Source organism: Dreissena polymorpha, chromosome 12 (genome assembly GCF_020536995.1).
Source record: "Dreissena polymorpha isolate Duluth1 chromosome 12, UMN_Dpol_1.0, whole genome shotgun sequence".
NCBI lineage: Eukaryota > Metazoa > Mollusca > Bivalvia > Myida > Dreissenidae > Dreissena > Dreissena polymorpha.
Genome location: NC_068366.1, coordinates 67,614,427 through 67,629,917, shown reverse-complemented (window position 1 = coordinate 67,629,917; position 15,491 = coordinate 67,614,427). Strand labels below are relative to the sequence as shown.

The 15,491-nt window shown below is 35.9% G+C and overlaps 2 protein-coding genes across 2 annotated transcripts in view; one reads left to right on the top strand and one right to left on the bottom strand.

The window, feature by feature from the left end:
• The window catches only part of LOC127854273 (T-complex protein 1 subunit beta-like), a 461,928-nt gene that overhangs the window by 253,640 nt on the left and 192,797 nt on the right, over nucleotides 1-15,491 (bottom strand). The window contains exon 3 of the mRNA XM_052389345.1: nucleotides 5,517-5,582. Within this exon, the coding sequence (XP_052245305.1) occupies nucleotides 5,517-5,582 (66 nt within the window). The remainder of the gene's footprint in view (nucleotides 1-5,516; nucleotides 5,583-15,491) is intronic.
• LOC127854265 (uncharacterized) overlaps nucleotides 1-15,491 on the top strand; it is a 463,099-nt gene that overhangs the window by 265,613 nt on the left and 181,995 nt on the right. The gene's annotated exons all lie outside the window — the stretch shown is intronic.

Here is a 15,491-nt window from a genome sequence, read left to right as displayed (position 1 = left end):
GTATTAATTGCAAAACGGGTTTATAGCAAAACAGGTTGTGTTTTTTTATAAATCTAATTACTACAGACATTCCAACCCGTTTTACAATACCATTATTGGATGGGCGGTGCGTTAAGTGTCGTCCCAGATAAGCCTGTTTGGACTGTCAATTAGGGATCATATTTCCCCCCTTAACTGCATTTTCAATAAGAAAATACCTCATTTAAACGAAAAATACCGTCCATAAAAGCGGAAAGCATGTGCGGACGTCACATGCTAATCAGGGACGACTCTTTACGCCTTTGAACTAAGCTCCGTGTTCTCAGAACGCGGCTCATTAAGTGTGCAAATGCATTTTCCGAGAAGGGAGAAAAATCGTCAAAATATGCATGAAGTGTTAATTCTTCATTTTGCTAATACACAATTATTCAAAGCTTGATATTACAATTCGAAAAATGCAATTCCAAGTAAAATATTTTACCAAGTATACGCATTATGAAGATTGATTTGAAAAAGGCAGCAACACAGAATTCTGACATTCAGGGGCTGTGGCATCATTTCGCCGTTTTTCACGAAAAAGAAACTTGTCAGTGTTTCTTCTTCGTAAACCTGATCTTATTTTACGACACCTCGTGGAACTTATCAGTACAATATCTAGTTGTGCATGTGGTCGCCATGTCGTCGTAAGGGTTTTTGCAGAGTTATGGCTCTTTGAATTATTTAGCATACGGGACCTTTTCTTCGGTAAATCTCTGAAACTGATAGTCGGATTTTTACGAAACTTCAAATTGTTTAGGTGTTTCACCTAACATGCCTTTCCCGTGATTCGTTTACACAATATTGATTTTTAATCAACTAAATAAATTTCACGGTAACAATATCAGCTGTCATTATGCCTGTCATTGAAATGCGCGCTTTGTGTAGATGGGAGTTTGAAGCCTTTTAAACCATGTTATTTCTTTTGTTTGTTTTTTTAATGATTTCATCATTGTAATATTGATATTGATATTAGTTATACGATATGTTTCTAAAGGTATTTGAAATGTCATAAGCTTCTTAAAATATTCTTCTCACATTCAAATTTTCTTTAACACGTAGCAATGACATTCAATTCTGTTAGCTCACAATGCTTTTTACACACGCGTTCAAAATAATTTCAAAAACGCGTACGTTTCATAATGATATCGGACTAATTCGGTTGTAAAAAGATGTGAACTTTGAAATTTGCCACCAACTTCACAACTTAATCTGAAACTTAAAGCACACATAAATATATAGCTCACTTTGCGAAAACGGGGCTTAATGCATATGCAGTCTGCACAGGCTTATCAGGAACGATAATTTCCGGCTGAGCTTGATATTCGCTAAGAAACAAAAAACTACCAGAAAAGCGGAAAGTGTCGTCCCTGAATAGCCTTGCGGACTGCTCAGGTTTATCAGGGATGACACACAACGCACATTTATTAAGCATTCCCCAAAGCGAGATTCATATCGCAAACGCGCCTTGTTTATTTTGCCTTATTGCCGATACACGAATCGATCGACTGTTTTCACCGTCGTTTTACAAATTTTGTTGAAACCATTTGCACTTCGGATTTATATTTTACCTTCGTATACGGTAATAAAGCATGTATACACACGTGTCCCGTTGTGTACAAATACATGGAACATTCATACCTGCTTAAATCGACCATTGCCTATTTGAGATAACTTCCTGTTTTTCGCCTTATAAAACAGTATTTTTCGTATAACTGATTAGTCTGTATTTACTTGCTTCATGCTGCGACCCAGATTAAGATAAAAAAATAAGTGATTGAAAAAGCGCTTTATCGTTTAAGGTTAAAATCGTTTATAAAGGAATACAAATGTGGTGAGCCGTCTACGGGAAGTAACGGCAAGTGACGAATACTTCCGATAAACAGGGAAGTATTTAGAAAAAACATATTTTCAATATTTGAGGCGGCTGTCTTTACAGAAGACATTGCGTGCATATAAGAGCTTGAGATATTTATTTTAAATAAGTGATTCATATTTCAATGGTGTAAAATATTCGACTCTTCATCCACCTCTTGACGCAATGTGTTACAATATTATGGAAAGTTGAATGCTTTTACTGGAATAACTATTTAAGCCTCGCGACGATAATCAGTTTATACCAACTATACGCGGAAAAAATAATACCATGTAGTGATTAAGTTGTTTCTAGAAGGTCGATCAACACACTGAACGAAGATTTCAGAAACCCACTCGTTGCTTTAGAGAGTCGTTTTGCACGTGAAAATGGCGACTGCACAGCCGCCGGAGAGTGGTGAGGCTACGGCACTTCCGGAAGAATACCTTTCGCTACCACTAAGGGCGCTGCGGATGTCTGCGCGCCGGAAGTTTGCAAAGTTCCTGGATCTAGAGGGAACCCTTATTGTCGCAATGCACAATGGTCTTGAGATTGACATTGAGAACGGTTTCAGCGGAATGGCAGAGTTGGCAGGTTTCGATTATCACGATATCATGAACTTCAAGGTATGTTCGATTACTGTGTGCTCGAAATACATTTTTATTTCACACATTTAAGTAAAGGTTCTTTATAAACGGGAATATGAAAAAAACCGGCCCTTTTAACTTTTTTGGAATGGGTGTATGGAGAGCGGGTCAAACTGAGAAGGATGCAGCAATATATGGTCCTGCACGTGTATGTCTCAACTGTCTCAACTGCGTGTTGATGGGGTTTATTTGGCAGAAGAAATATAAGTAGAGTATATTAGTTCTGAATTAGTTCATATACATTTACATGTTTCTTTTAAAAAGACGCTTTTGTGAGATAATTTTTAGTTCATATGCATGTTACGGACATCTTAGTTAATTAACTACGTTTATGTATGAACTATAGGTAAAACAAGATGCTGCGAACAAAATAAACGCTGATGCCAGCGGTGAAAGCCGTTTCAGTATCGGTGTATTGGCTCTTACAAATAAGCATAAAAGAATGGCAATGTCAAGGTCAAAATGAGGTCAGGTGATGTGTTGTCGCAAGTGTTCCATCCATTCGTGTTTCAAAGCTGTGTACCACGCGGTGTTGATAAAAGACAAAACTCGTAATTTTTGGTTTACTACGAATGTGTGGTTTCTGAATTATTCTAAGTCCAAAATTCAGTCAACGTCCATGTCAAAAAGAGATCTTGCGAAATAGTTTTTTTGAGAATGCTCAAATATAGCATCCAGGAAAGCATCAAAGCCTTGTGAATAGGGGGTTATTGTGTTAACCGTATAGTGACATCTAGAGTAAATCTCTTACGGACAAACGGACAGACGGACGGAATAACGGAGATGTCAATCGCTTAATGCCTTACGGCATCAGCAGATGCATAGTGGCATAAAAACCTACGACTATTAATCACAGCTAGCACAAAATGTTCATAGAAAAGACATAACATAATATGAGCCTCATTTTGGGAAAACTGGAACTAATGCTTGTGCAATACGCACAGGCTTATCAGAGCGGATAATTTCCGCTTCAATGGTATTTTTCGCTTAAGGAAATGTCGTCTTGACAAAAGTCCAGTTAATGCGGAAAGTGTCATCCCTCATTAGCCAGTGCATTCTGCAAAGGCTATTTTGGTACGACACTTTATGCGCATGCATTAAGCCCCGTTTTCCCAGAACGTTGCTCATTTAGTAGTGGTACATGATATAGGATCAATAGCAAGTGAACTCGTTCGGGTTGAAAAAATTGATTTACGAATAACAGAGCAAATATACGCATTTACAAACTTATTCCTTGACAACAACAAACAATTTTTATATTTTATGAATATTCGGAAACTACCCTCTGCGGGTACCTCGTCGTGCTGTCAAACGGCGCATTAAATTGAATAACACGTATACATGTGGGTATTAATATCAAGAACGTAAAACATATATTTTCTGAGACAGGTACGAGTGGTCACAATGTATTGTATAGTCTAAATGTTTTGCTTTGTCAATATTCAGGAGTGGCCGAGCACTACATTTATCTAGCGTTCTAACGGTTAAGATATCAGTTGGTTTATTTAGGGGCATTTCCCGCTCTGGCCTGCTATCGACCTTTATCCTGTCACATGCCTTTAAATCAGCCCGATAACCAGGTGACCTGATATCCCAAAAGATATTAGGCTAGATGACCATGTGACTTCGAATATCCGTCAGTTGCTATCCGCGCATGCGCATGCATTTACTATTTTCTATTAATATAATATACTTTTTTATATTAATAAAATAACAAATACATGTAAAGATACTGACTGTTTGTTTAAATATTATTATTTAAACAGCATTATTTCGTCTTTGTGTATTGAATTAATAACGAGTAATTCGATTTCTGTGTGTCCTAACAAGATGGAAGCTAGACTAAGCGCTTTGCCTGACGTGGATTCACCATGTTTTTTTTCGCGCGTGATGTTTACCATATTAAATATTTGAAATTTTTACTTGCTGTTGTTCGATAGCATGTTATGCTCTTGAATAATACAAGAGACTTTTGAAATCGTCACCACTCTGCATCACAGCTATGTTGCGTAAGAAAATAGGTGTGGATTCCCATTAAGACATAATTGTTTAATATGAAATATCTCCAGAATTAACGCCAAAATCGCCTGCTGACCAAGAATACTATCAGCGATTTTTTTTCCCTTTTGGGAAAAGTACGTCAAATGTGTAGCCTGAACATTATATGTTTAGGAGTCTTCAACATTATTTAAACAGCTGTTTTTGACACCTGTTCCACAGGTCCCTTACCAAAAAGCACTTTGGCTGCTGGATTGTCCACTCCAATGGATCGCAGAATGGTGGCACCATCGTTGGCCACCTGTATCTTCTCACTTCGACCCATGCTCTGAAGAATCTTGTCCTATACGATACGAAAACACAACACCCAAATATTTGAGCCTCGCTCTGTGAAAAAAGGGATGTAATGCTGTGCTTTGAGTGTCGTCCCAGATTAGCCGGTCCGCACGGGCTAATCAGGGACACTTTCCGCCTTAACTGGATTTCCATGAAAAAGAGTCTTCCTTTCAACAAAAAATAAAATAAAAGCGGAAAGTGTTGTCCCTCATTAGCCTTTGCATTAAACCCCTTTTCTTAAAGCAGGTCTAAAAAAACCATACATTTCAAAAGGTTTATAAATAAAAGGTAACAATACTAGACAACAAACAGGACAGCAAACGATGTTCCTTAGTATCTACTATTTTGCAGAGGTTTAACAGTTTAAGTCCATAAGATTGTTTATAAATCTTTTTTTGTATACACCAGTGTTGTTAAAGAAAATGGTGACTGATCTTCATTTATTTACCTGGAAGGTAAAACATGCAAAAACGGGTATTTACTAACATTTCCCCCCACCCCCTACGTTTTGCTATACAAGAATGGTGTTAAAACATATTGGAATAATAATTGGAAAGCAATAAGCTAAAAAAAGAAAGGAATACTATGCTTAAAAAATAATGTCACAATTAACTAAATTACCTATATGAAGAAAATTATGGGTGTGCTTTGAGTTATTCACTTACCATGCCTTTAGGTCCAAGTGTGCTCTTCACCAAATCCCCAATTGCAATAGCTCCAACAAATGACGACTGAATTGAAAAATGACACAATTTTGTTTAGTTATTCAACTTATTGTCTAAAATACTTTTTGTTATACCATGCTTTACCTCAGTAGTATTAAAGGGACTTGTATACAGTTTGGCAAAATGACAATACATAGATCCAATTCTTTGAAAGCCTGTGTTGTAAATGACCCGCCACAAAGCCATAAGGGGATTGTTATCGTCGTTTGCTAGTCAATCAGTCAGTAACCCTTTTGTAATCGTTTCTTATTTCCAAACCCTGACAGATTTTCATGAAACTTGCTTTAAATTTTAGGACCTTCAGTCATGCCCGCTTAAGGTCAAGGTGGCACCTTAAAGATCAGAGGTTCGAATCTCCTTTTTTGTGTCCACTCCATATCTTGTATACAGATTGCTAAAATGTTTAGGTCATGAGGATGATGTGTAGAAGTCATGACTCATACAGTTTGCCACAAGGTCAAAGTCTTACTTTAATTTCAAAGATTTCTTTTCCGCTCCTTATCTCCTAAATCTTTTGTCAGAACAATTTTAATGAGCTTTGGTAAAATGTTTCGGTTTTTGAGAAGATGCAAGAAGTCATGATTCATTCTGATTGCCTCTAGGTCCAAGTCTTACTTTAATTTCAAAGCTTTCAAGTCTGCTCCATATCTCCTATTTTTTTTTTACAGAATTAAATGCAACTTGACTTAGATGTTAACAGTATTAAGACAATTTGCAAAAGGCAAGATCAACGTCCAGCAAGAGTACGAATCTTTATAAATGGGACAAGTATTTTTACAATTCACACCATGCAGGTTACTAAGCAAGGCCAAAAAAGGAAGTCAACTACTACGGACTACATGAATTGATACCCATATAAAAAATGCATGCTTCCTGAATAGGCCGTAGCGCCGGTCTTGTCAGGCAAAATTCTTTACGGTTGGGCGAAGCTTCTAATATCGCCGGTCCTTGTGACAGGCAAAAAATATATGACTAAATACCGAAAAGTCTAATACTTGCCAAAAGAACGAAAACACCTCATCAGAATCACTCTTTTCGTGAATTTCGAGCCTTAACGTCATTAAGAACACTAACGAGTCACTAGTTCTTATTAGTGCTCTCCCTTTGTTGTTTTTCGAAAACGTCCATTTTATTGATCCGACATATTACTGTGCCATATCAAAACAATCAATATGAAGCGAAGTTGTAAACTTTAAACGGGATTATGGAAACAGTGTTTTTTTTCATTCAAAATTGGGTCCAGTAACCAGACGCATTCCCAATGTAAAATAGTATATATTTTTCCCAAGTGGGAGCTAAAAATTCCCAATGGAACCAAAAAAAAAATTGTTTTTTTTTTTAGGTATGAAATATTTTGTTCATCTCCCATCCATATAAGATCAACCTTAGTAAATATAATATTTAACACACTTGTATCCTCAATTTTGAAGCATTTGTGAGCAAAACAACAACAACACTGATTTCCCAGTGTTAGTCAAAACGCCGCGAATTTCCCAATCCAAAGGGACCCGGCCCCATTCCCAAAATGGTGAAAAAACACACTGAAACATTACAGTTTACTCCTGAACCAAGAATGCACATTAGCAGAGACTTGTTGCAATCTGCAAGTTAAACAGGCGAGTTAAACACGATTCTTTTCAATCGTACAGTTTACTCTGAAAATCTTCGTAAATTAAGCATTTTGATCTAAAAACTCATTTTGGTTATCTGTGGCTACTCTCACTGTCTCATTGTTGAATGATTTCAAACCAGTCCAAGTTTCGTTGTTGTTGTTTTTATTTTGTTTTTTAAGTTTTCACATAAAATATTGCAGGGCTTGTAAGACTTTTAAAGGGGCCTTTTCTTCACGTTTTGATAAATTGACAAAATTTTAAAAAGTTGTTTCAGATTCGCAAATTATCGTTTTAGTTATGATATTTGTGAGGAAACAGTAATACATTTACCAAGCTATAAAATAGCCAATATATGCATCTTTTGACGATTTAAAAACCTGTAAATTATAAAGCGTTGCAACGCGAAACGATTGAATAATTTGGAGAGTTCTGTTGTTGTCGTTAAATTTTGTGAAACTACGCGGATAGCTTATTCAAAGTATACAATACTTTCTATGTTGCGTGAGTGTGGATGGCCGAGTGGTCAAAATGGTTTATACTTTTACCCCAGGACTCCTGGTGTCAGTGGTTCGAACCCAGTTGTGGGTTACTTTTTTTCATATTTTTTATATTTTATTCTCGATTTTTCACTGGAGCTTATAATTTGCAATGTTTACAATTATCAATATAAAGCATTTAATGACAAACTTCAAAACATGCAAAAATCTGTGAAAAGGCCCCTTTAAGGGCTAAAACACAATTATTAATATTATTTTTTATGCAACCTTAGTGATTATGCCTATCACTAGAAGATATTTTTTTTTACATTTACAGGCACATTCCTACTGAAGTGCCAATAACACAATTTTCACATGACATGATATGACTGTCAAAATATCATCACTAGTAGTTTTTCTATTAAAACCTAGAGCAGGGCTCGAATTTAACTTTTTCTTCTACTTGCAAAACATTGCGAGCAGCTTTTATATCAACTCGCAAAATCAAAAATATTCTCGCAAGTTTTGCTGGAAACAATTTAATTTCCGTTTTTTTTCTAACCCAATGGTTAACTTTGCTTTATCTTTCGTGCTGTTATTTCAGTATGTGGGCAAAAAGAAACTTTTTATTTTTCGCTTCGACGCCATGCCTGTTCAAGTTCAATGAACACGTGTAAATAAGTAGACTGTTTCATGTTCTTTGCACCAATACCATCCGCGTATCTGTACTATAAGTATTCAAGTCTACATACAAGGTGCGCGCTTCTGCACACGGGTATTCGGACGTTCTATAGCTTGACCTACGGTTTAGGGTTTACGACATCGAGCGCATTTAGCAATATTACTCATTGTTTTTTTTCACTATTTCTTTACTTGCCAAAAAATACTAAAGGCTTAAAACTGAACTCGCAATCGGTATTTTGCACTCGCATTTTGCGAGTGTGCGAGTGTTAATTTCGATCCCTGCTAGAGCTTAAAATGCTTTGTGATGCAGAATATAGCCCCTAATGATAGATAAGATGCATTTTAAAGATTCCTAATTCATCAATTATGCGACTCTAATTTTTCCCCAATTCATTGCTTTCGCGACTCGTTTTTTTTCCCAATTTGAAGATTTCACGACTTAAAAAATTCCCAAATGTAGGGGTACAGGTACCTTTCCCCTTGGGGAAAAAACGCTGAAATATCACCAACAAGCAGCACAATGATTTTACAAGTCAAAGCCCTACCAATCTTACAGTCTCTGCCTTTTCTTCTTCTGCACCCCGACTAAAGATCTGCACTGGATTGAGGGAGACCTGGAAATAGCGGTAAGACACACACATTGGCTGAACACATGTACTGTTGTATATCCTATTAAGATTCAATTGAAACAATCTCCGATCCATATTTTTTATTCAGTTGACGAGACTCAAGAGTACTGCTTTTAACCCATGATATAGTAAACATGTCGCCTCCCGTAATCTCACATGGCAACATTAAATAAGGTTGTTTTGGTTAAATGCGAAAGAAGTTCACAATGATATTATAAAATATACCATATACAATTATGAAATGTAATAAGTGACACCATTTGTATACCATTTTGTACATAACGAGTTGAAATTTTTCCAAAATCTCTAGAAGGTTCCCATGGTCAATGCTTGTTGTGGGTTCTGTGTAATATACTTTCAAAAGAAAAATTGTTCGTTGCCGTCAAACAGGCTACACGCCACTATATCAATCCACATACAATCGTCGTCATCGTCATCGTCATCATCATCATCATCATCATCATCATCATCATCATCATCATCATCATCATCATCATCATCATCATCATCATCATCATCATCATCATCATCATCATCATCATCATCATCATCATCATCATCATTATCATCATCACCATCACCATCATCATCATCATCATCATCATCATCATCATCATCATCATCATCATCATCATCATCATCATCATCATCATCATCATCATCATCATCATCATCATCATCATCATCATCATCATCATCACCATCATCATCCTGAAGGTTAAAGTTTTTAAAGCATAACTAACCAATTTCGTATGTGTCAAAATGAAATGTTGCTGCGAAACGTCCCGACAAGGTGTGGGCAACACTGTCTATTATAATTGCTCATTGGGAAATTGTCGACCTGAAATGGCCCACAAGTCACCCGGGGGTTACTAGAAGCCGATTCATGTCACCCTGGGATGACTTCAAGCCGACGCTAGTCACCCCCGGGTGACTAGAATCGGCTTCATGTCACCCAAGGGTGACATGCATCGGCTTCTATATAGTCACCCCGGGTGACAAGAATCGGCTGGAAGTCACCAAAGGGTTACATGAATCGGCTTCTGGTCACCCTAGGGTGACTTCAAGTCGATTCAGGTCGACAATGACATTGAGCAACGCTCATTTGGGTCATTGTTGACCTGAATCGGCTTGACGTTACCCAGGGGTGACTAGAAGCCGATTCATGTCACCCTGGGGTGACTTCAAGCCGACGCTAGTAAGTCAGTGGTCTATTTTAATTCTGGAGGTCGCTCGTTGAATAAGTAATGGAACCATGCGCGCTGTATATATAAAAAAAACGTTTAAACATTGTTAAATGACGCTGTTTGAAAAGAATCTGACAGGTTTAAAATTTTAATATTTAAACATTAAACTCATTAATATGTCGTGATGACATAACAATTTTGGTTAGAGTACATACGCGACACGCTAATTCACCGGACAATGCATAGGATACAACGCAGCAAAATAAACACTATAACATTCCTTCACTTGAAATTTTTTCACAAGATTTATCATCGAATTCCTGGTTTATAAAGTTTCAAGAAATTAATATCACGTTCAAAAAAATGAAAATAAAATTAACTTTTTACATATTAAAGTAAACATAATTAAACGTTGCAATAATAAGCTAGACTACAAGCTCAGATGTAATATGGTACTTTAAATTCGACGAAATCATAGTTTTATATCATTGCCTATATACGTGCACTCTGTCAGTACATTTACTCCTACTCTGTGCAGATAATTATGATCATGCGAACCATCGACACAATTTTCAGTTCAAATACGATAAACTCGTCGGTATCGACTTTTCGCCAAAAGTCTGTCAGGACTCTAACGAGCTAGATTCTATATTTTTTTCTATGATTTTTTATTATTCCCATAAATCATTGTGTTTAAAAACGTTGGATTATACATCAAATAATGTTAAGCCTGTATTCAAATTGCCAATAGTTATTGCAATATACCAAATTGATATACCGGTACGTTTCATTAAAATCATGTTTCACTAAAGCTGTATTTACTTTTACGTAGATGACAGTTGTATTAATTGTTTTGTTCATTTGGTTGATTGACTAATGTCAAATGCTCGTTTTAAAGTGTATATTTATAGATCTGGTGTGTCGCAAACACGAGAGAACGACAAATGCAACAATTCTCGTTCTGGAAGGTATATGTGTCGTTCTGACGTGTCCGCGTGATGGAAAGTTTGAAAATCGCCAACACAAGTGAACAATAAATATCATAATACTTAATGTTCCGCGTGTTTTTGGCTTTCAAACCCGCCAACACCACAGAGCAACAAATCAGGGGCGCCAACGCAAAGCCGAAACGAGAAATTTATGTGGCTGCATATATATATATATATATATATGGTCGTTCGGGCGTGTACTAATGTTTAAATTTGCTGCCTATGATTTGGCTTTCTGGTGGGCTGGCGGACTTGACTGTCTCCCACACGCGGAAGCGAGAACTCGACAAATTTCACACTGGTGTGTTGGCGCGTATATTTGTCGTTCTGGCGTGTTGTCATGTAAGCAATGGGGCGTGGAAAGTTTTTACCCCAAATGCAATTCGGTTAAAACACTTTGTTGATGACACTTTTCAATGTTTTTGTATAAAAAGCAATACTAAATTTTATTACTTATTAATACTTACAGGAATTCGTGCTATCTCCGCGCCGACATATTATAGAATTCTGGAATAGCTCAATCATATTCCCTGTTAAAACAAATTAGACATTACACTGTGAGAAGTTTTCAAAACGTGAGCTCATTGCACAAAAAAACTTAATGATCGACTTGAGCCCCTTGTCAGCATCTACAATGTTACGTAGGCCAAATAAAAAAGTTGTTTTATTATATGAACGCATATCAAATTCAATTTAAAAATTTAAATGAGCACATGTGTGCAAATTTATGTTAATTTATAGATACCCATGCATGCACGTTTATTTTAACAGTTTAATTTAAACAACTAAATAATTTTTAATCACTTAGTTATTCAATAATTATTGGTAGACGTAAATGTATATAGTAGACTCTTCGCATTCCATATAAAAAAACAATGACCAATTCGATGTGCGTTCAATATTGCAGCCGAATAAATACCATAAGAAATATAGGTTCAATTGAGCTCCGCCGAAAAACAACATCCGTGTGTAAGATTTGGGTACTTTTCGCCTTGTGTTTCCTAAAGCAGATATAAATAATATTAAAAAACACAATGAACGCTATCAAGAGGCGGGTCGGCAAGCTCCGTGAGAATATCGTTGGACTATGCATCCGAGGATCGAGTGGTCAGATTCCTGAACCGGCGAAATAACTTTTTGTTGGGATTTGCTTTCACAATATTTTATGGCCATTTTCCCATACTTCTGATTCAGGAAGGGAGGTAACAGTTTCGCACATAATGCTGTCAAACCAGCTGAAATGAGAAAAGTGTGAGTACCGGTACTTTAATCCAAATGAGTGAAATACTAAATCGGTTTTAGAGGGGAAAAGTAGGGATCATACCTTAAATGTCAGAATAAAATAATTCGCAGACGACAGCAGGTATCAAACAATACTAACATTCAATAACCATGCAATTATGGTATAACGAGTTGTGGTTCTTGTGCACTGAATTCTTCAATGTAATATTATAGTGTTTACATATTTCGTTTCACATTGATACCTTTGACTGGTTTCGAGTTATGTCATGAGCAATAAATTAGAAGGCCGCTCGAACAGCCACTCAAACAGCATGATTCAAGTACACATCCCTCTACCATTACATGTTAATTGTGCATGAGTAAAATTGTACAATGATATTGCTGAAGCAGCACGCACTTTTTAGTGAGTTGTCACATCCAATGCATTATGAGCAACCCTCATATATGATTGTGATTGATTTCTTCACGATATAGAATTATAAAGAGCAAATCAATAAATGCAGAAAGTTAAGCTTTAATCCTATTTAAAACGACACAACAATACTCGGCAAAAAGCTCGGTCGTGAATTTCTAACTCGTTAAGGTTCATGTAGAGCCTTCATTTTGAAAAATGTGGGACCCCAAGCATTGAACTCAAATTTGACTAAAGGAAGAGTGCCACATTGAAAATGTATACATATATGCTTTAAAGGATGTTTTTCCTTCAAACTGCTACCAATTTTGTACATCAACGTATCATACCATCCACAAAATCAATCAAAATACAAAGCGATTTTAACACTAAAATATACATTATTTTCAAAAATCTGAATCATGTTTATTCCACGTATTTCGGTGGAAAATTATATAACTAGTGAATAATATCGACATTGACGAGGGCAAGTTACGCTTAAATAGTAAAAAAAGTTTACATATCTAGAAATATCAAAACTCGAACACATGTCATTTCATCACCATGGGGGCAGCCATTTGTAAATTCATAACATAGAAAGAAACATGCTAAAAACTAACTCATCGCCTAATTGACATTGGTTGACGATGACAAATGCATTGGATTGTAATCTTTCCGTTGATGTTTGCAAACTGCACGATCAGACCTCATAAACACTAAAAAGAATAACTATGTACGAAGCATTTCACCAATGTTTACAATTGTTGTCGAATCACCATACTTATATTATTGCGCATAAAATAGTACGCTTACAGACTGACAGAAAGATCGATACGTAACTCCGTTAAATTCATCACGGTATACTATTCTATTGATAATATATAATAACACATCGCTTTAACAATCTAAAAGGAGGAATAATTCTTTTAAACAAAGTTTTTAATAACGAAAGTGAAAACAACGGAAGTTAGATGGATATTCTGTGAGATGCACTTCGGCTCCAGAAAAACAATACAAATAAACTAAAAAAGACGTGTGGGGGACAATTTTCAGCTGGAAAATATTTGAAATAGGGTAAGTGATGATATCTCTACGTGGTCATTTCTGTTATTGAGTGCGATCTCTTGCTGATTAATGTTAATAGTTGTTTTACTAGTTGCGAACCAACTGTCAAAATATGTTTGTGTTTTCTCAGGTATGTGTATACACATACCCGGTTTTCTCACTACTGCACGTGGTTTCGACCGATTTGTTTTGCACGTTTTTCTACGGAGCACAGCGAGGGCCACGCTTTCAAAATGGGTAGAAGTAATCGAAATATAAAATCAATCGGTTTGCCAATTTCTTTATAATTCTTTACAATTTTATATGTCGTCTGCAATCTATTTCAATTTTAGATGGTTTAAATTTGCAATTTGGTTGAGAGGTAAATAACAAAATTATTAAGCCTTTGAAAAAGAATTGTGACTCTTACTAACCACCATACATTGATTTTTAAAAAGTAGTTACGTATTAGTTATTTTTAGAACTTTGTTTAGGAAATTTATCCAAAATAGGCAGTTGAATAAAAACTCATTTGTTGTTTTATGACAATAATTTTCTGTGAAATGTTGCTAACTTGACCTTGTATATGTATATAGCTTTGTATTTATTCAACTTAAGGTAGTGCATATCCTTCCTAACTTTAGATTGAGATTTTGTAAATTAGTGTAAAAATGTATTGGTTTTAAACCAAAATATGAATAAAGCACACAAATATTGAATGTCAAAAATGTGTTTATGTTATTCTATCCGTCTTTAGCTTTAAAATGATATATAGTTTATTGAATGAAGAAAAACCAAAGCGAATTTTTAATTAATTTTATCCCCCCCATGAACCTTAAAATGATCCATTTATAACGCAACGTACTGCGGAAAATATTATGTAAACCAGTGTTACCGTACATTTGGTTAATGCCAGACCTTTATTACTGTATAGTGCAGTAAAGATCGAGTACTATTGTAATACACATACATGCTGACTAATGGTGTTTCACAATGTGTTCAGGCTGGTGGAAATGAACATTAAATGTAGCCTTTTGAAATGATTAACAATGTATTTACTACACGCGCGTAAATTGTGATTGCATTCTATTTCGTCATATATATTCATGTGCAATGTAGTGGAAATGCGAACTTGTACACACAACAGGTGAGGCAGTTTTCATTCACACATTTGATTGATCACCGGTTTCATACACATGTTATGCAAACATTTCCGATAATCATTTAACTGCTTTAATGTGAAACATCATAAAATAAACATCATTGATTGCAGTTAAATCAGAGCAGCATAAGAATTAATGGACTACAGCCTATTATTATGGTAGTAAAGCACTGGAAAGAAATAAGAAGTTAAAGGAAATCGCTATTAGCTTGTGTCTACTAGAATAACAGTAATGCAATTCAGGGGCGTAGCTAGCATTTTTAGCTCATCTATTTTTTGAAAAAAAATTATGAGCTATTGTCATCACCTTGGCGTCGGCGTCTGCGTCGGCGTCGGCGTCCGGTTAAGTTTTGCGTTTAGGTCCACTTTTCTCAGAAAGTATAAATGCTATTGCATTCACACTTGGTACACTTACTTACTATCATGAGGGGACTGGGCAGGCAAAGTAAAATAGCTCTTGCGTGAATTTTGACAGAATAATGTGCCCTTTTTATACTT